The following is a 27,717-nucleotide window of genomic DNA, read 5'->3' on the forward strand; positions in this document are numbered from 1 at the left end:
GTCTCCCTCTGTGCCCCAGTCAAGCTCAGAAGCAAGTTTCAAAAGATGAAAGAGCAGTTGGGTTTGCAGTGGCCAAGGTACCTATAGCTAAGAGAATATGTGGGCTGTTGTGTAAATGCCTGGCAGCCATTGCCAGCACAGTGTACCCTCACTCCTGCTGTGCTGGTGGCAAGCTACCACCTACCTTCCCCCTGCCTCTCTGGCTTGCGGAAGCCAGAGCTGTATTGTGGCTTACTCAACTGTGGGTTTGGAGGCTTCCTGCCCCTCAGCTGAGCAGTTTAAGGAAGCCCCACCCCACCCCCCATCTTATGGAAGGGGTGGGGTGGCTTGATCAACTGAGGGGCATGGAAAGCTACCCACCCCATAACTGGTCAAGCCCCCATACTGCTCTTGCTCACATGAGCCACAACGGCTTGGGGCTGGGCAATGTATCTCGGCTGCTTCTTCCTCCCTTAAGGTATAGAGGAAGCAGCAGCCCAGATACATTTCAGACATCATGGCATGTAGCTGCTGATACATCACAATGTTAATGACCAGATATTGCCCAGCCTTACTTAACAGGTAGAGACCCTATATTATACAGTCACAACAGGACACTACACACGCAACTTAAAGTTCAGAGGCGCAAATAGAAACTGTGCTTGTTCTAGTAGCCATTCATTCGAAGATTTGTATACCAGATGGCTCCTAAACATATAAGCTATGGCCAAATCATACAATTGATTCCCAGAGGGAATGCCTGGTCTTCAACACAAGCAATGTATTTCAAGAGTCAGCCTACTCCTCCTGGGGGTGGGAATACAGCAAAACCTCCCTGTGATCAATACAGAGACCAAATCGGATTTCTTTAAGGTCAGCAGCATACTGAATATTTCCAGCTGCTGCAGATTATTCTTAAATACTTCTGCTAGATGTCTTAGGCCCATTTTACTATGCAAATTCAAGAAAAGGGGATTTCAAAATAGAATTTATTTTGCCTTTTTATATTGATATTTATAAATCTATGTATTTAAATATTACAAAATCTTCTGAAGGTATGCAGTGCATTTGTTCCCCCCCCCAAAAAAAGGTTACTGCCACAGTGACCACATTTTATTCTCACATAACTTAAAGTTTTGTTTTTACATAAAATAAAAAATAATCAAATTACCCAGTTCAACACTTACTTGAAAGGTTGGAGAGAGCTGGTCATGTCAATCAACACTAATGCAAACTGAAGAAATGGTGTATCAGTGGAATTAAGTGAAGAAATGTGCCCATTTTTTGCAGCATTTTGTCTGTTTTAAATATTGTCCGTTTATGTCTGAGCAATCAGATTTGCTCTACAAGTTTCTCGTAGTTTCTCTATTGTAGCCCTCCTCAGACTTCCAGGCTCTGTAAATATTTTCTAGAATTAAGATATTTAGAAGTAGTTAGTGTAAGTCAGGACACAGTTCTTTTTACATCCTTGAGTATTCCCATCACTATAATGGATCTTTCCCCTGAACAACATCAGCGAGGCTGGGGAGCCCAGGCCCTCCTCCATACACACTGCCCAGGCTTATGTCCCAGGGTGGTCACTTCAGTGCTGCTAACTATGAGTCAGATTCAGACTTGCTCTTCTGTGAGCAGAAGGGCTCCTGTATGCAGAAGGGAAGGAGATCCAGTGAAAATTCTCTGGTGCTGCCTCCCATGCTGCTCCGCAGGATCCCTTGAACATCTGACAGCAGCTTTACAGGAGATTAGAGAGCATCAGCAAAAATTTCCTCAAACTCCTCCCTAGTGGTGTGTCCTATAGAGTTTGACCCGCTGCTAGTTCTATCGAACCAACCGAAGTTCAAGAACACCATGAAAAAGCACATTGAGGCAATACAGTTGGTACAGTGATCCCTTGGTTTATGAACAAAATTGGTTCTAGAAGTCTGTTCATAAACCGAAGCGAACTTTCCCATTGAAAGTAATGGAAAGCTGATTAATCCGTTCTAGACGAGGAAAAACACCCCCTAAAGCAGCAGGGCCTTTGCTTCAATGCCAGGCCTTTGTTCCGATGCCTTCGCGGAGGCCAGGAAGCGCTCCCCGGCCTCTGGGAGGCATCAGAACGAAGGCCCAGCCTCCCCGAAGGTAACGGACGCTAGGGTGTCTTTGGGGAGGTTTAGCCTTCGCTCCGATGCCTTCGGGGAGGCTGGGCCTTCGCTCCGGACCTTCAGGAGGCATCGGAGCGAAGGCCCGGCCTCCCCGAAGGCATCGGACGCTCAGTAGGCCTTGGGAACCTCGGTTTACTAACTTCCAGGTTAGGATAGTAAACCGAGGTGTTCCGCTGTACATTGGAAATCTGTTCAACTTCCAAAACGTTCAAAAACCAAAGAGAATCACCATCAGATGTTTGGCTTCCAAAAGAACGTTCAAAAACTGGAACAGTCACTTCCGGATTTCGATCGTTTGGGAGCCAAAACGTTATAGAACTAGACTGTTTGACTTGAAGGTACGACTATGCAGAAAAGCAACAGCAAATAAACTGAAGGCTGCCAGTGGTCACAGCGTTTCTAGCCAGTTTATAATTTTCTACAACATGGGATGCCTACCTACCTGCATGAAAGTGTGACACTCCGTTACAAATGGTCCTTTGGTGATCTCTTTAAATCTATCACAGATATCTGGGAAGTTGGTGGCTTCCAAAATGAAAGCTTGGTGGTGCTTAATTAGTGTTAAGGCCACACGAAATATTATTTTTGATCCCTCGTAGAACAAGCAGTCCCAAATTCGAAGTACAGTCTGTAGGAGACAGGATTTTGTTTAAAGGCATCACTAAAGCATATATATATAGCCCATGTCATTAACAAAAACAAAAAACCACACAGCTAAAAATACCATCAAGTTCTCACTTGCCTCTACTGGAAGAATGTCAATGAACAAACATATAAACCAACGCGATACCAGCAAAGTCCACATGATGCCATGTTTCTCCATTAATTCTGCAACGGCAGGAACTTTCATTTTCACAAGCTCTCCAAGAACTTCTTGATCTGTTTTCAGACCCATCATTTCTGGACTATAATAATCTTTAGGGGGGGGGAAGGAGGGAAAGAAAAGCTAATCACCAAAATGATCAATTGCTATCACTCATTTAAAAGGGGGGGGGAACAGTATATGGGGAAGGGAAAGAGCTCATTTTTCAAAAGGTAAAATTGCAGCATGTCTTTCCACTGAAAGCGTAAAGGGCTCAACCCCACCTATTGTGACAGCTGTTAAGATGGCTCAGATTGCAATGTAACTAGGAGAGGCTGTCAAAATGCCCTGCGTTCCATGACTTGAGCGGACTCAACTCTAGATACACAAATGCACAGTTGACAGATAAACAGCCGTGTGTGACTATATGTGGTACCTTTTGGGATTTATCCTTCAAAGCATCTCAGACCCTACCTGTCAGGGGGACTCCTTACAGGGACCCTCCCCCCGTCATCCTGGCCAGCAATTCACCCAGTGACAGCACTAGCAGCGGGTCAGGAGGAGGGAATGAGGAATGGAGCGGGGTGGAGATAGGGCTCTCAGACGTGTCAGAGCCTAGGCACCGACCCAGCTGGCCAGAGGGGGAAGGACAGCGCAGCGAGGTGCCGGAGCCTCTGCAACGCTCCAGCTGAAGGACAGGAGAAGGAACGCAGCCCCTTCTGGTGCCCAAATTGAGGCATGCGCCCACACGCAGGGCTAGGGGGAGGCGCTTTGGGGTGCCCAAGCTTTTATGTTGGCCAAAGAGCCAGAAGCAGCCATTGCCGGGTTCTGAATCGGACTAGGCAGTCATGTGTTCTGATATCTCTGCACTGTAAATAATATGCACAATAAAACTCTGAAAGACAGAGCGGACTGGAGCGTCTTTACTCGAGAGTAACCGCAACAATCCCCTGACACTATAACATGTGGGTCCACAAAACGTTCAAAGGCCACATGCAATTGTCAGAGAGTTATTCCAACACGAAAAGGTCTCAGTACAGCTCCATAAATTAGTGCCAGCCTTAGTATGATTTATCACCACCGACGACCACATAATGCAATAGCTCCTCTCACCTATTAAGTTCTGCAAGACTCTCAGAAAACTCAGGGGAAGGGAGGGTTCTTACTTTGTGCACAGTGATCAGGGGCAGCTGGTTGCAAGAATGGTTTTGTGAGCACTGGTAGTCATCAGAAACTACATTTGTGGGTCCCTGGGTCTCATTCTGGATGGGGTACTGCCTGATAAGCCCTAGAGAAACTGCTCCAAGCTAATTCCCAGTTCATCACAGGCACCTGAAAATATAAAGTTGCTAAATGTGATTCAAGACTACAGAAGCTGCTGTTGGCACCATAATAGGCTTGGGGGCAGGTGGCAAAAAAGTTGTCAGATAGGCAACCAAGTAATTCCCCCCCCCTCTTTATTTTTTTAAAAAATAAACTCAGTACTGTATTTAAAAGAAATACAGAAAATAAACAGATTTTCTTAAGGAAGCCTCCAGAGGGCGCTCTGTAACTTGGCATAAGTCACTGTGCATCATGTTCAACATTAATCACTTGATCTGTGGAAAAGGAACAGCAGTTGCTGCTTTCAGTCTTCAGAGCAGAAAACGAATGCTAAAGCTCCCACAAGGCTAACAGGGCACCTTTCCAAGCTGCTAAAAAACTAGACTGAGGCTAGGCGCGCCATTATTGAGCTACTGTGCTTTCATGATCAGAAAAATAATAGCGCCAACTGAGCACGGAGGTCAACTAGAAATTAAAAGTTTTCCAAGTTTGTGCCCCAGTGTTCTATGGATTCTCTCTGGCATCACTGTGCCACACAGAGTGTGCCTTATTACTCCACATACGTGGAGTATTAACATCCAGGCACAAAATAGTAAGAGGGAGGGCCCTTTCTGCAAAACAGGCAGTGTAGAAAAACATATTTAAAACCAAACTGCAACAATTAAAAAACCAGCAAAACTTGAGATAATAGTACAGTGGTACCTTGGTTTACAAACAGACTGGTTTGCATACGTTTTGGATTACAAATACGTCAAACCCGGAAGTGCATGTCCCGGTTTGCAAACTTTTTGGATTATAACCCTTTTTAAAAAAATTACGAACAATTTTTTTTTGCAGGCCCCATTGTGGAAAGTGTGACATGAGTTTTGGTTTACAAACAGTTTTGGTTTACAAACAGACCTCCAGAGTGGATTATGGTTGTAAACCAAGGTACCACTGTACTGGAACTTGCAAGAGCCATTTAAATACTACCGAGCAGAGGTGCCAATTTGAATAAAGTATTGGCGGGGGGGGGCAGGTGGACCTCACCCTGCAGAATTGATCACAAGACACAGTACATGCACACCATTTGAATGGCAATGCCCATCAACTTTGGGGATGCCTGAAGCCAGATATATTTTATTGCGGGCAGGTGAAGGGCCCTTGGCCCCTAGGAGTTGGCTCCTATGGTACCAAGGAAAAGCCCAGAAATGAAGAATTGTTTTTACTGAATGTTGGAAGATGATCAAGTAGGGCACCAGCGAAGATAAGGGGGGAGATTTCCATAGCCAAGGCTATTAAGAGAGCCTTACACCCAGTAGCTACCTATTTAAAGAATCAATGCCTATGAGTCAAGCCTATGATCAATGTTAGAAACTGAGATATGAAAGCTAAGAGCTAAATGGCACCTTAAACCTTGGTTATGGGTGCAACAATATGTCTAGGTGCGCTTTTTTATAACAAGAATACAAAGCTGAAAATGAATGAACTGCTGCTAAAACACTATGTTCATTTTTCACATGGTCTGGTCCTTTCCCTGCCCACCCCCCTAATATTCTTAAGAGGGTCTCTACCCCAGTCTTCAGAGAATAGCTGGAAGTGAGGAGGCAGAAAAAGGTCCTTCTTTCTTACACTGCAGTTTTAATCCGAAATCTTAGACGCAGTACTGCGCCCAGAGCTCAGAAACTGCCCGCGCTAATTCCCTGTTGCAAAATGTGCCTAGAACAATGGGAGTTTCGAATGCTGCCTATGATGGAGATCTTTACCACTTGAGGCAGGCTCAGAAATGGTATAGGTGGTCCACTAAAAGGCCACTGGTCCTGCTAGCTAGGGATCATGGGAGTTGTAGGCCAAAACATCTGGAGGGCCGCAGTTTGGGAATGCCTGGCATATGCTGTCACCTACTGCAGTTCAGTGATTGGGGAAGGAGAGAGACTGATTCACGGTGGAGATAAAAACTTAAAATTAACTGTGTCCTGTGTTTAACAATTCTAATCATCCTAGGTTAACTTGATTTATCCAGTTCATCAGTCGACTATGAACATGTCTAACTGAGATTTATCCAATGTCCTGTATTACCTGCATCTTTCCCTTCTATCTCGACATTACTTTCCGCAATTTCAAATATCACCTAATATAATCAAATACAATCAATTAAAATCTGAAGCATCCACACTGGCCCTGTGACATTCAAGCTCCTTTGCTTGTGAACAGATTTAGGATACAGGTAGGTAGCCGTGTTGGTCTGGATCGAAGTAAAATAAAAAAAAATTCCTTCAGTAGCACCTTAAAGACCAACTAAGTTTTTATTTTGGTATGAGCTTTCGTGTGCATGCACACTTCTTCAGATTTAGGATGTCCAGTTCTTGGAGCAACCAGCCTTTTAAGTCATGAAATAGCTGAAAGACTTGAGGCAGCAGGATTTTTCATAAACCAAGTGAGTTGTATCCGACACTACGAAAAACAACACCACAAAATACAGAGCTGCAATAGAGACAAAGGAAAGCTAGATCACTTAAGATTCGAACCTGCATTTTACTGCAGTGGTTTTAGTATTTGTGTATCAGCTTGAAAGGCTGTTTGGGAAATTGTTGCAGAGTGATGTTGACGTGTTACTTAACCAATTGTATTAACTTGCAATTACCGGATGAAAACCAATGTTTTCACCTGGAAGAGTTCAATAGCTTTTGAGCCTCTCTCTCATGCAACTTATGATATAATCCAAAGATATGCTTGTGAGGCAGAGGCATAAGAAATTTAAATGTTGAGTGCTGGCCATTGTAGGTTTGCACTGGCTTTACAAAACAGTTGAAGCTCGGTATGTGTTTGCTTCCTTTTTAAAAAATGGGTAAAAGTGCTCTAAGAGAGTATGTTCCCTACCCAAGTTCCCAAGTAGGAGAGAGAGAGAGATGCTTTTCCCAATGTGCTGGACAGAGGTATGCTTTATACTGCTTCCTCTTAGCTCACAATATATACCTCTGATTCAGACAGCAGCTGAAAACTCTGCATCTGCTGCAGTACTGACAGAGGAAAAACTCCTAAGATAGGGTTATGATGATGCTCAGGTTTGTGCATGCATTCCCTTCATCACTGGGACTCTTCACACACACAGTGGCTTTTAGGGCTCACAGTTCAACAGAATTCTGCTTGCCAGAGTTCCTTGATTACAATCTTTAATAAAGCATCAATGCAGTTGCAGCTGCTTTCTTGTCCTATGGGAGAGCCAGTGTGGTGTAGTGGTTAAGAGCAGTGGACTTGTTGTCTGGTGAACTGGGTTCGCTTCCCCGCTCCTCCACATGCAGCTGCTGGGTGACCTTGGGCTACCCACACTTCGCTGACGTTTCTTAGCCTCACTCACCTCACAGAGTGTGTGTTGTGGGGGAGGAAGGAAAAGGAGATTGTTAGCAGCTTTGAGACTCCTTAGGGATAAAGCGGGATATCAAATCCAAACTCTTCTTCCAAACTCTTCTATGGACCAGTAATGAGATTTGCAGGAAATAAGGAATAAATATTATAAAGGCTATGTGGACTTGTTCTCTGCTACAAATGGATTAAAAAGCATATCCAGAAATAGAGCATGGTGCAGTTCCCTGACTTTTTCTACTTTTAAATCTCCATCTTCAGATAAACAATGCACAGAAGCTGAAGAACCATCTTTTGAAACACTGGATATGCATGCCCATTTAGACTTCAACACAAGGTTGCTGTACCCACTTTTGCAAGAATGTTTTAGAAAAACCTTGGATGTTTAACTGGGAAAAAGATAGCCCAAATACTTAACAAAGAAGTCAAAATGAAAATTGGCAAGTTGCAGTCTATATCTGGAAGATTCTAGCCCTCCAACAACATCCCCCAAACACAACTCTTCATTTTCTCCTACGTCCATGTGTAGTGATTATTCACTCTTGTGAAGAGATTAAGTGCAGCACTTGAGGATATGGGGGGGGGCTATTTCACAATACTTGGCAGCCCACCCAACTTATGAAAGATGTGCATTTATTCAAACATTTTTAAAGGAGAAAGAATCAAGGCTGTGCTTGCATTCACACTTTTAGGAGCATTTGTTTAAAGGCATCTTTAAAGGCATCTTCTCAGAACTCTCAAAACACCAAAAGCACCTCAATTGCCCTGTCCACTACACAGGAACTAATCAAATTTCAAGGATTGTGCAAATGGATCTGCACCATGCTTGAAAAAGAAAAAGGAAAGAATAATAATAAAAGATACTATATAAGCCGACCCAAATATAAGCCGAGGCACCTAATCTTACCTCAAAAAACTGGGAAAACTTATTGACTCAAGTATAAACCGAGGGTGGGAAATGCAGCATTTCAAAAATAAAAATAAATACCATCCTATGCCTTTCCCACCTGTCAGCGGTGAGGTGGGGGGAGAAGCAGCAAGGAAGGATCCCTTCGTCGCCGCTTCTCCCTCCTGATCACCTCGCACAGAGCAGGCATACGACGGGGGTTCGGAGAGTCGAAGCGCAGCGTTTCTCCAAGCCCCCAGTCCTGTGCCTTTCTCCCCTGCCGCCCACCTCACTCGAATATAAGCCGAGGGCAGCTTTTTCAGCACATTTTTGTGCTGAAAAAGTAGGCTTATACTCAAGAATACATTGTACTTAAAACAGGAAGGCGCATTCAGATCCAGCAACTGTGAACTCTCTGCTAGGTTGTAGTTACACGTTTTCACTGTTAATTCCTTCTTGTTGGGTAGAGCAGAAAGGGGGAAGAGAGGCCGCTATCTGGTGTCTTGAAAATTCCCATTATCTTTGGGATAATGGTTAAAAGACTTCAAAAAACAAAAACAAGGGATGTAGCAGAAATAATTCAACAGCAAACAAGACTTTCAAGATGTCACAGGTTTTGTACCCCAGGCCTTCCTTCTAAAGACATGCTCTAAAAAAAAAATCCAGCCAGTCACTGGAAGATGAATGAATCACTAAAGATTCCATTTCCTTTTTAAGAGGCATGCTTTAGAAGTTTCTGTTGTACTACACCAGGCATCCCCAAACTGCGGCCCTCCAGATGTTTTGGCCTACAACTCCCATGATCCCTAGCTAATAGGACCAGTGGTCGGGGAAGATGGGAATTGTAGTCCAAAACATCTGGAGGGCTGAAGTTTGGGGGTGCCTGTACTACACCTTAACTATTTTAATTAACATGCAAATGAACAGAGGCCTGCAGAAGTGCTCTGGTTCAATTTCGCAGATTCTTTTTATGTAGGTTTTTCCTTTCCTTCCTGCCTGCCTGCCTGCCTTTTGTAAAGGATGAAAAGTATAGCCAAACAGCAACTATGTCTCTGTCTGGACTGCAGCACTTTCTATTGCAGGTGGGAGCTCACATGATTGAATGATGTACCATGAAGACGACATTCCCCATACATACATAGATATCCAGCATGTCAGAAAAGGCTAGGCAAGAAACATCTTCCAGGTTTTCTCTGTGGTACATGCTTTTTGGTATAGAGCAGTGGTTCCCAATTAGGGACCCAGGGACTTGGGGTCCATGGAACGCACCCAGGGGGACACGGCCCCACCCTTTGTCACCCACCGCAACTATTGGGGGGGGGACATTTTTGCATGAAAATATCACAAATTCTATGGTCTGTTTTAGCTCTGCAAGTTTGCAAGTTTTCAATCTCTCTCTCTCTCTCTCTCTCTCTCTCTCTCTCTCTCTCTCTCTCTCTCTCTCTCTCTCTGTGTGTGTGTGTGTGTGTGTGTGTGTGTAGTATAGGATTATGTTGTGATAGGACGTAGGGCCTCTTATGGAAGGAAATAACCCGAATGCCAAAAAATACTATGCTGTGTGCTCGCAGCATTCGTTCGAAGCAGCTGGAGGTTAAAATGCGGAGAGAGGCAGATTCCTGGCCGCGGGCTTGCTTAAATCAGTAAGCCGTGCCCCCTTCGAACGTCCTGATTGGACGCGCCAAGGGAGTGCCGCGGCCGGGCGCCAGCCAATGGGCAGGGGAAATGGCAACCATTCCCACCCCCCACGTGTCGGCCTCGTGGGCCCACAACCTCCATTCCTCCTTACGGCGGAATGGACTTTAGTAAAAAGAGTAGAATATATCAACATGTATTTTGCTACATATACAAAAGGGAAGTTTAAATAGAATGAATACAGGAATGTGGTTGCTATTTCCTACAGAGAACTGCTTTCAATATAGTATTTGGGTAATTCTCTGGAGTTACAATATTATATGATTAGACTACCCATTTGATAGTCACCCTTACTTAGCTCAAACACAGGAAATGATCTGTGACACAAAGATAGAAATGGTGGGAATCTGACCTACCAGGCAATATTCGACCAATGAGAGCATCTAATAACCAAAAGGATTCCTCTTCATTCCTTGTGATGAGAATCAGGTAGCCTGCTATGAAATTCATGCCCTAAAAACACAAAGGAACAATTTATCTAACTAGCTTGATATAATGTTGACAAAAGTAATATTAAAAGGAGCCAAGATAATAAATGGAAGGGGCAGAGGAAGGAACTACAGTAATGGTAATTCATGCTTATCAAAAGTCAGTTTTAAAAGTGTTGTAAGCAATTCCTTGCTGCAGATGCAAGTAAAACACTTCAATTTTGAGGCTATATTAAAAGGAAAATAATGTTTGGGCCACTTTGACTTTAAAATACCACAGACTAGGTCTCCATTTTTAGTTGTGCAAAGTCTAGAATTCCTTGAATAATGAAGGATGAAAACTGTTTGAATGACCACAAATGAATGCATAAAACAAAAGAAATATTCCGGGACGTGACTAAGCCCCGTTTTCATTTATTGTTATTTATTAATTTATATACCGCTTACATGACAAAATGACTTCCAGTTGTATTTTTCATTGAGTGCTCACCCCAAGCACACTCCTTTGCTTTCAGCCAATGATAATACTCAAACCTTTGCAATAGTAATTAGGTGTTGTTATTTTTTTTTTAAGCCAGTTAGGAATTCTACAGCTGACTCTAGAATTACACCTGTTCACAGCTTGGCTATTTGAAGTATAACACACATAAGCAACACAGGAAATACAACTGGATTGTTTGGTTTCTGCATCATAAGATGTAATCTGGTTTTATTTTTGTTTCCTTACATTTATGCCCCACCTTTCTTTCATCACAGAACCTAAGGCAGCATGCAGGCAGTCTGCCACGGACCAGAACCAGCTGAGTGCATCACCATAAACACTGTAGGGTTTTTTTTGACACATATATTTTGGGTTAAGAAGCGAAATGGCAATTAACTCAATTATTTATGATGTGGCTAATTGGCATAGAGAAGAAAGAGCAGACAAAAGACAGTCTCTGTGCAAGAAATGCATTTTCAATGCTGGGGGAGAGTAGGACTGTGTCAATTTTATCGTAATATTGCTTCCAGGGGTGTCAGCTATAGAGGCTAGTGGCGTGGGGAACCACGGCACCAAGTTCTGGAAGGTGCCAGGGAAGAGGTGGAGGCTGGACGCAGTGCCTCCTGGCATCAGCTCGCTGCCCTCGACTGCCTTTGCCAGGCCATGCTGCGCCCGGAGCCTCCTCCCTGCCAGAGGAGCCACCCTCCAGCCCCACCAGCAGCGCTGCCCTCGCCCGCCTCCACCATGCCATGCCGCGGCTGGAGTCTCCTCTCTGCCGGAGGAGATGCCCTCCAGCCCCGCCGGCAGCGCCACCTTTGCCCGCCATGCCATGGTCAGAGCCTCCGTCCCACCAGAGGAGCAGCCCTCCAGCTGCTGCCCACCCAGAGGGAAACGGTGGAGCGGGGGGCTCCAGAGGGATCTGTGCACCATGGCGCCAGATAGGCTCAAGACGTCCCTGATTGCTTCACATTTGACGGCAACCCTAACCCTATTTACCTGGGAGTAAGCCACCACTGAATTCAATATGACTTACTTCTGAGTAGACATAGGGTTGTGCTGTTATTTCTATTTCTGCAACACACCCACACACCCTGCCATGAATTTCTTTTGCAGCCATCCTAGTCACACTCACAGCAATTGCTGCTCTGCAAGTCTGAAGTGTACAAGTTGTAAGATCGTTTTAAAACATTCATGGACGCTCGTATCAGTTGCAGTCTGTCAGATCTGTCTTTTGAATGCATCTCCTGTTTCATCTCTTTCTTTTGAAACCTCTCTGAACCTTTCACTAATCACTCTTCTATACCATCTTCTTCTATGGAAAAGAACGAAGCTCTCTCATTTTTATTTCATAAACAATGCGTTGGTCTCAAGCAGGAAGATTGGGAGGGGGGAAGGGACTCCTGGGTAAATGAAGAGTTCTCCCACAACTAGTAGCTCAGTTAATCCAAAATAGGTCCAACTGTTTTGCTTTCTAATTCCAAGAATTCATAACCATCTGTTTGTGCCTAATGGGCATGGTTCAAAAACATTTGTTTCCAATTCCTCCCGAAATGCAAAAAAAGCTAACAGATGTTGTAAACAACAACAACAAAACCCTCTATTCTACTTTATTGGGGTATTTGTCCTCCAATTGTGAGGGTACTTTTTCAGTCCTCAGACTGCCAGCTTGCTCAACAATAGCAACCATGGTGACAGAGGGTTATTTGGCACTGCAACAAAAGAGTGCCCCTCAACAGACATTCATGGAGCAAACTAAATTGTACATGCCAGCATAAAAGCTCATGCACTGAAGCATCGTACTGGAGCATACAATAGAATAGCAAGGCAACACTAACGTCACAGTTCACAGTGATGTTTCTCAGGGAGTTAACTGTCGAGCACATTAACATTACAAGCATTAGGAAGGTCCTGTTGAAACACAAACTCGGGTGCTCCAGGATCCCAAGCATTGTCCCACACTTGGTGGGTGGTTGAAAGGACTCAAAGCAATCTGTGCCCCCCCCCCCCCGGTGCGCTTTGTACATCATGCAATCTTTTACCTTGCTGAAAAGGCTTTGCCTTCTTTTAAAGAAACGTCTAATTCTTGCTTTTAAAAGGTCTCCCAACTGATGTTGAGGTTTACGGTGCATTTTAGAGAACGGTGGCAGCTCACTTTATACCTACGGCAGTTTGATATGCAATGATGGCGTAAGTTCGATAGGTATTGCTCGCATGTGAGGTGGTGCGAGGGTCTCTGAGCACCAGTCTCGAGAGGCTGTTCTGGAAAGGGCTGGAAAGTTCCAAATAAAAGAGCAAACTGGAAGGTACTAAACTATGGCAAATTTCAGATATTGACTAAGGACCAAAATAGAAGGGTGGGGTGGTTAAGTGCATGAAATCGACATTGTTCAAATCTTGCACTGCCATCAAGGACACCTAAGCTGTAAATGCTTCGCTTTAAAAGAAACTCATGCTTGCATACTTAATATTACATACCTGGCAGTATCCCACAGACTGATTATGGTGCCCATATGCCACTAATACGTTGTAGAGTGTCTTCTGTAAGCAGGGATCAGCAGTTTTGCGGAACCTTACATTATCCGGAAATGTCCTATTCATGTCTAAAATGTAAAAAAAGGAAACGGCAAAAATAAAAAAAATTATCTATAAAGCAGTATGATTCATGGACCTGGGATCTGAAGTTGCCTTCTCACCCATGAACTCAATAGTTGACACCATGTTATCTATCTGTGATTCTCTGCTGTGGGATTGATCAACAATATGGTTCAGCTGTCCTATTGAAAGGATCGAAACAGCCTTATGGACGCATGACTTGTGTGTAGGGGATGCTCAAATACAGATCTGAACTAGCAGAACAGGGCCATGATTTTAGCCTTGCCCTCAATATCAGGTTGTTGTTTTTAAACATCTGCACATTGAACATGGTTTTCTGTATAGGAAGAAGATCAACATTACAGGCTTTAAGAAGCCTTTTATTCTTCAGCAATGCAGGCAAAATGCTATAGATCTATAAACAGGGTAGGTTGACTCTAAACAAATCTGAAGTAGACTGTAATTCACAGCTCATGCCATAATAAATTTGTTGTGTCTTTAAAGGTGCCACAACTGTGTGTCTATTTCGTCTGCCGACTGTCCATGGATTTAACATTATCCCATCTCCCTCAGGACTGCAGAGAAGTCTTTTATTGTTTCTTTGCATGCCAGGGATTATCCTTTACAAGATTCCAACAGTCTCTTAAAATGACCTTGAATAATCACCACAGTTGCTTGCCTAGAACATTAACTTTGTGGTGGTATCGCTGCAGTCATCTAAATGTTTGTACTGTATTGCTTTTAAAGGGTTGCTGTACACTGCCCTGATATTCTGAGAGGCTTGTTATACTTGGCAGAAACTGGTATTTTATTCTATAATCAACAGAGAAAGAGTATTTTTCTTCTTCTATATAATCCAAACATAATCTAGATCTAATGCATTTATTTATTTTTTTGCCCCTGAAAAGCATTGCATGTGAAATTGGTTTCACTCCAAAAAGTTCATTGCAGATCAGTTCTCTGTAACCCCTCAGTGTGAAAACCGATGTGATGAGACCGGGGAGGTACCCACACTAGCCCAATGGTGTTGTGGGTGAACATCACCACTGCCTTCTTCATTCACCCGTGGCATGTGCAGGGAGGGAAAGGCGTGACTGATAAACAGGAGAGTTTTAAAATGCACAGCCAGTAACCCTTGTGGATGACAGGATCTAGAAACAATCTAAACTGAAAGCAGCATGTTGAGGGCAACCATGAATGATTCTGGACTGAGGAAAAACTACATTTCTGTGCTATGAACGCATCAGTGTATACACAACCTCACTTGGGACCTATGGAGATACTGCTGGTACCAGTCTGGCAGACTATAAAGCCAAATAATCCATTTGAGCAGGGATATATATACAGTGGTACCTCTACTTATGAATTTAATGCGTTCCGAATGCATATTTGTAAGTAAAAAAAATTGTAAGTCGAATCCCATAGGAATGCATTGGGAGAAAAAATTTGTAAGTCGAAGCAACCCTATCTAAAAATTCGTAAGTAGAAAAAATCCTATCTAAACCGCATCCAAGATGGCGGACGGAGTTCCATTCATAAGTAGAAACATTCGTAAGTAGAGGTACCACTGTATATACATAAACATAAACATAGGAATTGCCAAGAGAATGTCCCACACTGAACACAAACACCACTGCTTCTGTGAAGGGTCAGGTTTTCACATGTCTCCAAAACTAAGGCACAAGTCCACAAAGGCACCAGGCAAAAATGTCTCTCTATAAGCCAGGCCTTTGACTGATTAACATTCTATGGCATTTTAAATGTGTTTGTGGGAGGGGTGCTATGGGTATGTTTTATTATGTATTTTGTGTCCTGATTTTGTATATTTATGTTGTGAACCACCCTGTGGTCTTCCGATGAAAGACAATATACAGTACAAAGAAACAAACTTCCCACACTTGTCTCTCTATCCACGGAATACTTGGCTACAGGCTCCTTGGTAAACAACAGACTAGAACAGGCACCCCCAAACTTCAGCCCTCCAGATGTTTTGGACTACAATTCTGATCTTCCCTGACCACTGGTCCTGTTAGCTAGGGATCATGGGAGTTGTAGGCCAAAACATCTGGAGGGCCGCAGTTTGGGGATGCCTGGACTAGAACAACCACATATATGTTTAGATGCTAACCTGTCTTAATTGTGTCCACGAGTTTGTCATTTTTGTCTCCCTCAAGTAATTTCTGGTAGTATCCAGGGTTTTGTTCCATGTGGGACTGAGCACCACTCACCACCATCCAAACCAGTGCACGGTGCTCATTTGGAATGCCTTTCCTGATATAGCGTTTTACTGCAAAAGAAAAAGCACACCAGTTGATATTTCAAGCATTATTTTTTGGATACTTAAAATACAAATACAAATAATAATAATAATAATAATAATAATAATAATATAATTTATTTTACCCCGCCCATCTGGCTGCGTTTCCCCAGCCACTCTGGGCGGCTTCCAACAGAAAAATAAAACACAGTAATCTATTAAACATTAAAAGCCTCCCTGAACAGGGCTGCCTTCAGATGTCTTCTAAAAGTCTGGTACTGTAGTTGTTTTACTCTTTGACATCTGATGGGAGGGTGTTCCACAGGGCGGGCGCCACTAGCGAGAAGGCCCTCTGCCTAGTTCCCTGCAACTTGGCTTCTCGCAATGAGGGAACCGCCAGAAGGCCCTCGGTGCTGGACCTCAGTGTCCGGGCAAAATGATGGAGGTGGAGACGCTCCTTCAGGTATACTGGACCGAGGCTATTTAGGGCTTTAAAGGTCAGCACCAACACTTTGAATTGTGCTCGGAAACGTACTGGGAGCCAATGTAGATCTTTCAAAAAACAAACAAAACCCCTCCAAGGGAAGTAAAAGGACATTAAGGTAACTAGTGTGGCTGGGACAACCCAGTCACAGATAGGTGGGGTACAAATAAAATTATTACTATTATTAACCAGCAATTGCTGATCATTCCACAAACAAGAGCTTGAAAGTGCAGAACCAACATTTGTGCGACCTTAGTAAGGTAGGAAACTTCAGTGACAAGAGGAACACACAAAAAGCAGGCAAGTGCCCTTTTCAGGTGACCACAAAAATCCTGAGAGAGAGGTAGTTTGTGTGTATCATGGAGGAGGGCAAAAAGGAAGTGATTTGTTTATTTATTCCCATCTTTTTCTACCTTCCTTTATTTATACTCGCCATGGAAGGAGGACTTGTTTCAACTTGGGATATTAATACAACCAAACGTTCCTGGGTTTTCCAGGTTAATCGTTTTTTAAGTTGATTAGTATACCTTCTGTTTTAATACTTTTTAGCTTTCCAAAATGTTTTACAGATTCTAAATGATTGTACCTGCACCCTACTTGTGCTGGTCTATGACCGTAATAAATATTTGATTGATTAAGTTGATTAAGAATATGAAAATATCCCTACAATTCTAAAATAAATTAAAAACCTGGCTCAGAAAATGCTGCCAATATTACAATAGCCAAATGATTCCCATCTACAAAAAAAGAATTGGGGAGGAGAATCCATTCATGCATTTTTCTGTGTATGGATATTACAGATTGTGGATATTTATAGCTAGGCAAAGCACCATATTTGAATATTGTTTCCATAATGTCTCTTGCATTTGCAGCTGACCCTTTCCCATCATGGCTATTGATTTTAAAAGTAAAGCCAGCTTAAAACACAGCTCAATCAGATGCTGCAATCGGATATAGCCTCATGACTTTGGTGGACAGTGGAAGGGGAATCCAGCCCTGAGGCTTAACATACATTATTCTTTAATGTTGTTGTTGTTGTTGACAGCAAAGTCACGAGCCCAGGGCTGCCCATACCATGATGTTGAGTGAGGTAGCTGCCTCAGGCTGGACACTGGCTAGAAAGGTGTGCCATGTGGTCTGCCCTGCAGCCTCTAAGCTAGCTTCCTTCCCTAGCATAGCTGGCACACCAGTGACACAATCCGCCTGAGGTGGCATGCTCCTCCCACCCCACCAGGGCGTGGGTCCGGATCTGTGGTGATGAGGAAGCATCCATGGCATGCCTCACGTGCCAAAAGGCCTCGAGCCAGCCCTGCAGAGGCCTATGATGAGGAAAAGTAAATTGAAGTTATGGAGGCCATGCATTCCTTTCTCAGATACTGTCCTTCATCTGAATATCACAAGGGAGAGAGAGAGAGAGAGAGAGAGAGAGAGAGAGAGAGAGAGAGAGAGAGAGAGAGAGAGAGAGAGAGAGAGAATATCTATGAACCACAGCAACTCCCCCTTCGTAGTCCTCAAGTTTGCCCTGACACTGCTCTGAGTATCCAGGTGGGCACAGGTGTGTGAGACCAACTCCCCTCTGCTCACCTACCCAGGTTTCAGTGATATGGACCAGACCAGCTTCCTCATCTATAATCAGAGCATGGAAGAGAGATGAGGGAGGTTTTACTCAAAGCCAACCTGGCATTCAGCAACAGAAGCCATAGACCAGGCACGTCCAACAAGTAGATTGTGATCTACCAGTAGATCACTGGATGTCTGTGGTAGATCACTGCTAGATCACTGGCACCCCTAAAAAAAGCTCACCCAAAATTTTCCTCCTCCCTAAAAAAAAACTGAACTATGACCTGAAGCCCTAAACAAAAATGGGCCTCCCTCCCTCCTAAAAGAAGCTCAACAAGTTTGACCTAACCCCCCCCAAAAAAATAGGGCTTCCCTTCCTTAAAAAAAACTCAACAGCTTTGACCTGAACCCCCCCCCCCCAAAGGGGGTAGATCACTTCCAGTTTTTAACTCTATGAGTAGATCAGAGTCTTTTGGGAGGTGGCCACCCCTGCCATAGACCTAAGGGCTGGCTGATGGGACAATGGGAATTCCCCAGGTTAGAGGAGGGGCTGGCACACAGCCCAGTCACCAACGGCCTGTGCCGTGTGCCCCTTACCTGGCCTGCCCTACTTCCCCCTACCCTCAACCACTGCGACTGGAGGCCCCCCTGTTCTCTCCAGTTCAACCACTGCGACTGGAGGCCACCCTGTTCTCTCCAGTTCCTCTCCTCCCAGACACATCTGCCTTCCCTCAATAAAAGCAAACAACAAAAACAAACCCACAGAAATTCAAAACAGTTAAAACAATTGTTAAAACAATCATAGAACCATAGAGTTGGAAGAGACCACAAGGGCCATCCAGTCCAACCCCCTGCCAAGCAGGAAACACCATCAAAGCATTCCTGACAGATGGCTGTCAAGCCTCCGCTTAAAGACCTCCAAAGAAGGAGACTCCACCACACTCCTTGGCAGCAAGTTCCACTGTCGAACAGCTCTTACTGTAGCAGTCTCTGCTTTTGAAACTGGTGCTGCAGCCGGGAGATGTACTATTGCATACCTCTGCAATCTATCTTTTCAGGGTGTTTTTTAAAATATATATAAAATGTGTGTATACGTAGGGGAGAGCAGAAGAACTCAAATACCTCTCAAACTGCTCTATTTTGGGTTTGAGCCAACTTCTATCTACACCCATTAAGGATTTCAAAATTAACACTTTATCAAGAATCTTTTAAGGGGAGGATTTTTTTTTACTTTCAGTTTAAATGGAAGCCAAGCTTCACAGATTTAGCAGTGCTGGGACAACCGCAGCAGGAATATTGTGCTGGAATTTAGAAAGCTATGTAGAGCCAGCACCTAAAGAGACACAGGCAAAGAAAATATTTAAATATTTTGCCAGCTCTGATTAGCTTAATCACGTTCCAGTTTGGCAATAAGCCAGTGGTTGGGCCTAATTATGATAAACAGCCACTAATAATCAGTGGCATCTTACTCGCCCAACTGGTTATAGCAGTTTCGTATGTACAGGAAAACTTGTATAATTGCAAGCTACTTGTCACCATTCCAGCAGTAAGCTGTAATTGTTGTGCAAACACCGTCATAAACTTGCCCAGTTCTCTTCACAGAGGAATAAGTTAAGCATACCTGACTGTGAAATCCCCCTTTTCCTATTCAGCCCATGAAGCCTTTGAATATGCAAACGTGAAAATATTTTAACTAGCTTCAGTGTCATGATTTGTCATCAAACTTTGTCCTACTCACTAAATGAGTTTTATCTCATTACTGTAGCTTGGATTCCACCTTCCATGACCAGAGTCCTGTTCCAAGGAATGGGGCCCTTTCATAGCCTCTTCCTGCTGAATGCCCTATGTATTTCCTGAAAATCTGCCCCCAAGTGTTGGGGGCCCTTCTAGAACAGTATGAGATGCAGCACAGGGGGAATCTACAACAACAACAACTAGAGACTGAGAAGAAGTGCCTTGCTGTTCATCTCGGTGGAACTTTGGAATCAATAGATATTTGGATTAATTAATTAAATTTTATTTTCTTGCTTCAGCTTCAGTAATATACATTTAAAGGAACAAGCTTATATACTTCCTTTCAGCATTTACATTTGCTTTCATAAGGACGCATTTGAAAATCTACATTTCCAAACATGCCATATTTAAAACAGTGAGGGAATAGAGACATTGGGGAGTTTCTATTCACGGCAACTCACTGTGCTGCATTTGCAACAAGTAGCATTTGCAACAAGTACCAAACATCCGTAGTAGCCGACAGATTATTTCTTACAAGGACAGAACTTACGTAGAAATGAAAGCAATTAATCAGCGATCAAGTGTCAAAAACGGGGGTTACCCTCCTTGCAGTTTCCCCATAAACTATTCATTTGGGATGTAATTTGTATGCCTGCTTACCTGGGACTCACTAGAACAGGCTTCCTCAACCTCGGTCCTCCAGATGTTATAAGACTACAATTCCCATCATCCCTGACCAGGGCCGTCTTAAGCACATCCAGCGCCGTGGCGCAAAGGTCCCTCCGGCACACCCTCCCTTTCCCCAAATTTAGCCTGGGGTGAAGGGCGCCATTGGGGCTCCCTGACTACAGCCCGCTGCCCAGAGGCCTGAGGCAGTTGCCAAGCCGCTGCCTGTGCCCTGGGAGTGGTGGTGGTGGGGCAGCGGGCACCGGCTCGGCGGGCAGGGGATTCCCGTGGCTGAGGGAGAGGCGGCGGCGACGGAGGAGGAGCCATAGCAGGGGTCAGCAAACTTTTTCAGGAGGGGGCTGGTTCACTGTCCCTCAGACCTTGTGGGGGGCTGCACCCACCCCCTCCCAAAAGCACCCCCAAAAGGCCACTCACGCCGCTGCCGCGGCCTCATCTTCGGCAGTGTTGGCGTTGGCGTCCTCTGGCTCAGCGGGGCGCAGAGCCCATGCTGCTGGCCTGGGCGGCAGAGGCAGTCTCCGTGCCACTGTCGCTTCCTTCCTGCTCTCAGCCGCTTCCTCCCACTTGACCACCTCAGCGGGAAGGAAGGGGCAGCACCCAGAGGCGCCCACAGCTTCTGATTGGCTGCAGGAACTTCCTGCAGCCAATCAGAAGCCGTGCTGCATCACAGAAGTCAGCCTCCACGCCGCACCTGTTTAGCGCGGGGACTGAGCGGGCGGCAGGGCTTAGTGACTCGTTGCACCCTGCCAATTCTGGGGTGCCCCTGAGAGGCCGGTGCCCTGGCGCAATGAGCCACTAGCCCCTATGGGAAGGACACCTCTGTCCCTGACCACTGGTCCTGCTTGCTAGGGATCATGGGAGTTGTAGGCCTAAAACATCTGGAGGGCTGAGGTTGAGGAAGCCTGCACTAGAATATACTTCAGAGTAGATTTGTATAGGATCACACTGTTTGTCCAGAAAGAATCAAACTAAGGTCTGAAGTGGGGTAGGTGTACCGGTAAGACTTTGGCACTACAATAAATGTGAAAACAATGTCCCCCTATTGAAAAAGTCCTGTTGAAAAGATTCAAGCAAGATTTCATACAGGAGAAGGAAACAAGGAACAGCTTCATACTGGAATATTACCTTTTAAGCTTTTCGGTACACCGCGGTTACCCTTTAAAAGCTTGGACCATTTAATTGCTCTCCTAGTGAGTATCACTAGGTATCTAGAAAAAAAATCTTCATATGATGTATAGTCAAAGTTTGCTGGCCTTTCAAACCCATACGGATCCACTCTGCAACAGAAGGGAAATCATTGTACAGACTTATTAGTTTTATGTAGTTATATAAACTTCACATACCTAAATTAAAACTATTTTTCCAGATATGCAGCTTAGAGGGAGGGGAAACTGGACTTTAAAATGTCCGAATGAAAAAAATGTTTATCGACTGGAAATGCCAGAATGGGCTCAAGAAACCTTCCGGAAGTTTAGAAGATGAGTCTGCTTTTGTAGACACCCAGCTAACACCCATTAGCTTTGGTGATGGCTGATGCTAATTAGGACTGATAGATAAGAAGACAAAGAGGCCAACAGCAGGTGGAGCCAGAACAAATGACAGGAAGAGCAAATTTAGTTATGCTCCCATCATCCTCCCTTCTGAGTCTACAATGGCAACACTAAGGAGGAAGGTTACAGTTGGTTCTACCCTGAGGGATAACCAGCCTCATATAACCAACATGCTTAAGTCTAATTAATGAAGGAAGGGGTTAATGCCATAGAAGTGTTTGGATTTGATATCCTGCTTTATCACTACCCGGAGGAATCTCAAAGCGGCTAACATTCTCCTTTCCCTTCCTCCCCAACACCAAACACTCTGTGAGGTGAGTGGGGCTGAGAGTCTTCAGAGAAGTGTAACTAACCCAAGGTCACCCAGCAGCTGCATGTGGAGGAGCGGAGACACAAACCCGGCTCCCCAGATTACGAGTCTACCACTCTTAACCACACCACCATGCTGCCAGGCATAGCTAGGTCACTCCCACTACCCTTGGGAGGAAGAAAATTGGGCCTGTTGTTGTACCTAAGTAGACCTCAGAAGCTCAACGTGAGGTCTGAACTGGTTGCTCCAAGATAAGACCACATGGCTCTAGTACCACATGGATTTATGGACTACTTAAAATGAGGCTGCATTTTAAAAAATTTAAATTTTAATATTATATTTTAATCTGTATTTTAATTAATTGCTTTTTATGTTTTATTGTAATTTTATTGGTGTGAGCCGCCCTGAGCCCGGTTCTGACTGGGGAGGGCGGGGTATAAATAAAAATTTATTAGTAGTAGTAGTAGTAGTAGTAGTAAGCCTCTTCTGAGTTCCTATACCAATGATTTAGGAACTTTCACCACTGTAACTAAACCAAGTTTTACTGCCTATGCTTTCTAAATGCTGTGTGGAAAAGCACATGAACCTAACCTTTGGAGAGTTTAACTTACCAAGTTTGTGGACTTTTTCTATGCTAAGGGAACAGGGGGACTTTGGGAGTAACTTAGAAGGACATATTTTAACGATCTATTTCACACTATACTTTGCTGCATATTTTGTGATTTTTATGTCTGCTGGGGTTTGCTCAACAAAGAGTACTTGCCCCAAACCTGGATCTTGGCATCCAGGGAATTCTTTTGCATACTTATTTTTTCCCTTCCAAGTAACACTTTCAACCTATCATATAGGGCTGTAGTAAAGATCACACTGTATATAAAGCACATTATAACCTGGTAATTATTTTTATCTAACCAGGACATGAATGGACCATTTATACAGAGTAATATCATTGCATGTTTTGTAATTTTAATCCTGATTATTTTTCTTTTTATTAGTAAAGGTAAAGGGACCCCTGACCATTAGGTCCAGTCGTGACCAACTCTGGGGTTCCGCGCTCATCTCGCATTATTGGCCGAGGGAGCCGGCGTACAGCTTCCAGGTCATGTGGCCAGCATGACAAAGCCGCTTCTGGCAAACCAGAGCAGCACATGGAAATGCCGTTTACCTTCCCGCTGTAGCAGTTCCTATTTATCTACTTGCATTTTGACGTGCTTTCGAACTGCTAGGTTGGCAGGAGCTGGGACCAAGCAACGGGAGCTCACCCCGTCAAAGGGATTCGAACCACCGACCTTCTGATCAGCAAGCCCTAGACTCTGTGGTTTAACCCACAGCGCCACCTGGGTCCCTATTACTTTTAGTAAAGGTAAAGGTAAAGGGACCCCTGACCATTAGGTCCAGTCGTGACCGACTCTGGGGTTGCGCGCTCATCTCGCATTATTGGCCGGAGGAGCCGGCGTATAGCTTCCAGGTCATGTGGCCAGCATGACAAAGCCGCTTCTGGCAAACTAGAGCAGCACATGGAAACGCCGTTTACCTTCCCGCTGTAGCGGTTCCTATTTATCTACTTGCATTTTGACGTGCTTTCAAGCTGCTAGGTTGGCACTTGTTACAAATCAAAGATCTTTTCAATGACCAGAGTTTTACCTCAGTTTTACAGTCATGGTTTACTCAGGCAAGTGATAGCACACTCTTGCAGAGAGTAGACAAGGCCTTTTTTCAGGTCACTTGTGTGTTTTGCATTAAATTCTGAACCTCATCAAGCTCTGTATAATGGGACCAATATTGATTTACATGCTCTGGTCCATGGGGTCAGGAAGAGTCGGACACGACTGAACGACTAAACAACAACAACAATTGATTTACATGGTTGCTTATCTAAATGGATGCATAAGGCAGGCCAATCAATCAATTTTCAGCTCCCTTTAGCCTCTAACTATTAGCTGCTTGAAAACATAGACAAACGAGAGAATAAAGTGTCACCGCTTAAGACATTTCCAATAAATAATATCAGTTTCACCATGTACATCTAAAGGGAAATGTTCAACTACAGGGACATGTGCTTAAGTGCCATTGGTTTCGATTGAACTTAAGCATGCATAACTGTGCAGATTTAATCACTGCAAAAGTTCAAGAAAGCTCAGCGCTTCAGCACAAACAAGTTGTATATTTAGCACTCAAACGCAAAAGTCACAACTTTCTCAAGCCTCCCAGAAAAGCATACATGGGACTTTGGATAATAACGTAATCCTTAAAAAGTACTCTTCCAAAAGAGATGGCCATGTTGTTGTTTAGTCGTCTTCGTGACCCCATGGACCAGAGCAGGCCAGGCACTCCTGTCTTCCACTGCCTCCCGCAGCTTGGTCAAACTCATGTTCGTAGCTTCGAGAGCACTGTCCAACCATTGAGTCCCATTGCTCAAGCCCATTGCTCAGTGTGGGTGAGCAAGCCTTTCCTGCACTACTAATACTGTACAATATGTTTCTATGCTGCACCGTTTTGTTTTGTTTTTAAATAAAAGTATCGCACTGTGTTTCCTTGTAACTTAAGACTTCATGTTTCCACATTCCATTAGGTCTTTTCAGCCCTATTGGAAGGATGGCATTCAAACAAGCCAGGTTCCAACCAGAATCTGAAGTGGTACAGCTCAGGAGAAAAGCTTTTATTACTGTCAGTGGCAGCTCTTGGGGTGTCAAATTAAAAAAAATCAGCGACTCTCATGCTCCATTCTAAATCGCAGCTATGGCATCCCCAAGGCTCCATGCCTAACTGGTTGTGCTCTGCTACTGTATTGTATAAACGGCTGTGCCTGATAATATGCACCAGGACAAAGAATACTGTACTGCAGTGGCGGTGTCACTCTGAATCCCAGTTGCTAGGATCCACAAGTGGGGAGAGAGTGTTGTTGCACTTAGGTCCTACTTGTGGACTTCTCATAAGCCTCTGGTTGGCCACTGTTGAGAACAGGATGCGGAACAATTATGGATCTTTCATCTGATCCAGCAGGTCAGCTCTTCTTCTGCTACATCCTTGCATACCCACTGTCTGGTGATAAACAGGGAAATGCTGGTCAGCCCATCCTTGATGTCTCATCTATCTCTCTGTAGAAATTCCACTGAGCCTTTTTTTTTTCAGCTGCAAGGAAATTTATAAACATAACTTCCATCTAGACAATATTCAGCCTTCCCATATTCTCCAGTGACTTGCCAACCTCTGTGCTCTCTTATTTATAATATTTCTGTAATTTATAGAGTACTGCAGAACACAAATTGTTTTGATATTTCTTATAACAACAAGGGTTTCTTGTTTAAAATATTTTAGACTGCCTTTCTGGACAGAGTTCATTAGAGTTTTAAGTTTTATTTTACAAATTAGAGTGTTTTCCTAAAGTTCTATGTAGTAATAACAATAGGGGTGATGGGGGGTGTTGGGGAGAGATTTCAAAAAATAATAATTAAATCTCGCTATTTTATTAAGTTAAGATGCCACTAAATGTAAAGAACTGAAATAAATTAATTTTCAAGTGGATTGGTTTAAAAGCATAAAGAACAGTTCATTTTTTTCCATGTAACCTTCCAAAGGGAGTAGGTTTTACCATGGCAGCTGTAAACGATTAATAATCTTGGCAGTGAAAGGTTAGTTTTATTACAATAAAACCTGAGAGAGAGTGACAAATCAAGGTATTTGGTAACAGGGTTTTGAAAGTTTAATTATTTGGGGGACGACGACAATGTAGTTAGCTTAATTAACTTATCCACTGAATAAAACAGCCAGACCAACATTGCCAACTGAAACCTGAAGGGCAGAAATAACTGCCCCACTGTGTACTCAGTAACCAATTCATGCGATACAAACTTTAGATGAAAACCACACGCACGAAGCACTTTCAGTAGGAAAAGGAGCACTCCCAGGTTCCCAGCATCGATTTACCCCAAACGTAAATAAGTTTTCTGGGTTGCCTTTCTCAAGCAAATCCTGCTGCTGCTGGTTTTTGTTTTTTAACTTCCTGTTGTATCACAGATACACCTGAGGGGCCACTTAACACCAACCCAGGAAGATATATACACACACACACACACACACACACACCCCGGTATATACGTTTGGGGCACGATATATATATAAGGCACACATACAAAAAGCAGGAGGGCAAGCCAAGAGTACTCCCCATTATTCTGCAAGGGCGCAACCTACCTGTGGACGTTGCTCTCGCGGTTCTCGTGCTTCGCCCGCCGCTCTTCCTCCCCGTCCATGGGAAGGGAGTACTCCGGGTTCCTCCAGCACAGAATGGTCGAACCCCCGCCCGGCGCGGCGCGGCCTCGCCGCTCCTGCCTCCTCCTCCTCCTCCGCTTCCTCCTCCCCTTGCTGGAGACGAGTCAAAGTCCCACCACTCTTACCAAGGGAGAGCGCGCCTCCTCCCTCTTCTTACACTCCGAAGTTGGCTGGAAAAAAAAGTGCCTTTGGCGAGGTGGGAGGGAAGGGAGCGGGCGGTTTCCAGAGCAGGGCAGCCTGCAGTAGAAAATGTGTTCACATTGGAGGGCGGCGGAGGGAAAAAGAGGAGCTGGAAGCGTCTGCAAAGTACCACAGCGTTGCCCTTCAAGGACAGGGAACAGAGCGGCGCGCAGAGCTTATCCCTTTCTGTCCGCGCCCAACGCTTTTTCAGACGCGCCTGTGAGGGAGAGTTTAGCTTATTTGTGGCTCCCACCGCCAGCCGAGTTGGGAATTGCGCCTCCTTAAGGACAGCGCCGGGGCAAACGGCTCCTGAGGTAGGGCGACTTAGGAGCGCAGCAGCTGAGAAGCCTCCCTTTCCCCGGGTGGCTGAGCGCGCGACTGGCTCCTCCTCAACCTGCTGCTTCGCTCCTTCTTCGCCTCGAGTTGCGCGCGCAGTTCCCTAGAAAAACCTTGGGGAGGAGAAGGAATCCTCTCCCCACGTTCCTCAGTCTTGCTCTTGTTGCTCGTGTTGCCGGCAGAGGAGGCGGGGAGGGAAGCCTCGCCAGGGCAGTGAGGGCAGCGTTTCAGTTTGCAGCAAGGCGCAGGGCCGGGACTCGTTTTCCGTTTTGGAGCAGGTGCAGTGGGAATAAAGTATGCAGCAGCGCACCTTCCTCTCGTGGGTCAGCGCAGCCGGGCCACGCATGTGCCGCTGGGAAGTCCAGAGCAAAGGGTGTGACCTCCAGCCCCAGATGTCACTCAGCTCCCTAATTCCCATGCACGCCCTACTGTAACACAGCTTATAACCAAGTCTGAGCATATGCAAACAACTGCACCTTTGCTTTCCGGTTTACCCCTACCTCACTTCCCCCAGCTGTTTGTTTTAGACTGTAAGCTCCTAGGGGCAAGGACCTGTGCTCTTAAAGCAACACACACCCTAGGGACACTGTATAAACCAGGCATCCCCAAACTGCGGCTCTCCAGATGTTTTGGCCTACAACTCCCATGATTCCTAGCTAACAGGACCAGTGGTCGGGGAAGATG

General features: G+C 44.6%; 1 protein-coding gene across 2 annotated transcripts; it reads right to left on the minus strand.

Moving 5' to 3' along the window:
• Nucleotides 1-1,077: 1,077 nt before the first annotated feature.
• Nucleotides 1,078-27,086, minus strand: GRTP1 (growth hormone regulated TBC protein 1). Of its 2 annotated transcripts, XM_035114920.2 has the most exons (8): nt 26,440-27,086; nt 21,514-21,665; nt 15,798-15,956; nt 13,553-13,677; nt 10,525-10,621; nt 2,866-3,038; nt 2,566-2,751; nt 1,078-1,387 (listed from the first exon to the last, which is right to left on the minus strand). In XM_035114920.2, the coding sequence occupies exons 1-8, from the start codon at nt 26,496-26,498 to the stop codon at nt 1,298-1,300; spliced, it is 1,041 nt and encodes a 346-aa protein (XP_034970811.1). In that variant the 5' UTR covers nt 26,499-27,086; the 3' UTR covers nt 1,078-1,297. The 2 variants fall into 2 exon arrangements, with proteins under 2 accessions (XP_034970811.1, XP_060129373.1); XM_060273390.1 differs by lacking the exon at nt 21,514-21,665 and having other exon boundaries at nt 26,440-27,085.
• Between the last annotated feature and the right edge of the window lie 631 nt (nt 27,087-27,717).

This window comes from Zootoca vivipara, chromosome 4 (genome assembly GCF_963506605.1).
Source record: "Zootoca vivipara chromosome 4, rZooViv1.1, whole genome shotgun sequence".
NCBI lineage: Eukaryota > Metazoa > Chordata > Lepidosauria > Squamata > Lacertidae > Zootoca > Zootoca vivipara.

Bases quoted from the DNA above. Each gene is read 5' to 3' on its own strand.
- GRTP1 (XM_035114920.2), bottom strand. From the start codon at position 26,498: ATGGACGGGGAGGAAGAGCGGCGGGCGAAGCACGAGAACCGCGAGAGC. The intron at 21,666-26,439 runs GTAGGTTGCGCC...CTTCTGTTGCAG, and splicing joins CGCGAGAGCAACGTCCACAG to AGTGGATCCGTATGGGTTTG. The intron at 2,752-2,865 runs GCAAGTGAGAAC...TGTCTCCTACAG, and splicing joins TTGACATTCTTCCAGTAGAG to ACTGTACTTCGAATTTGGGA.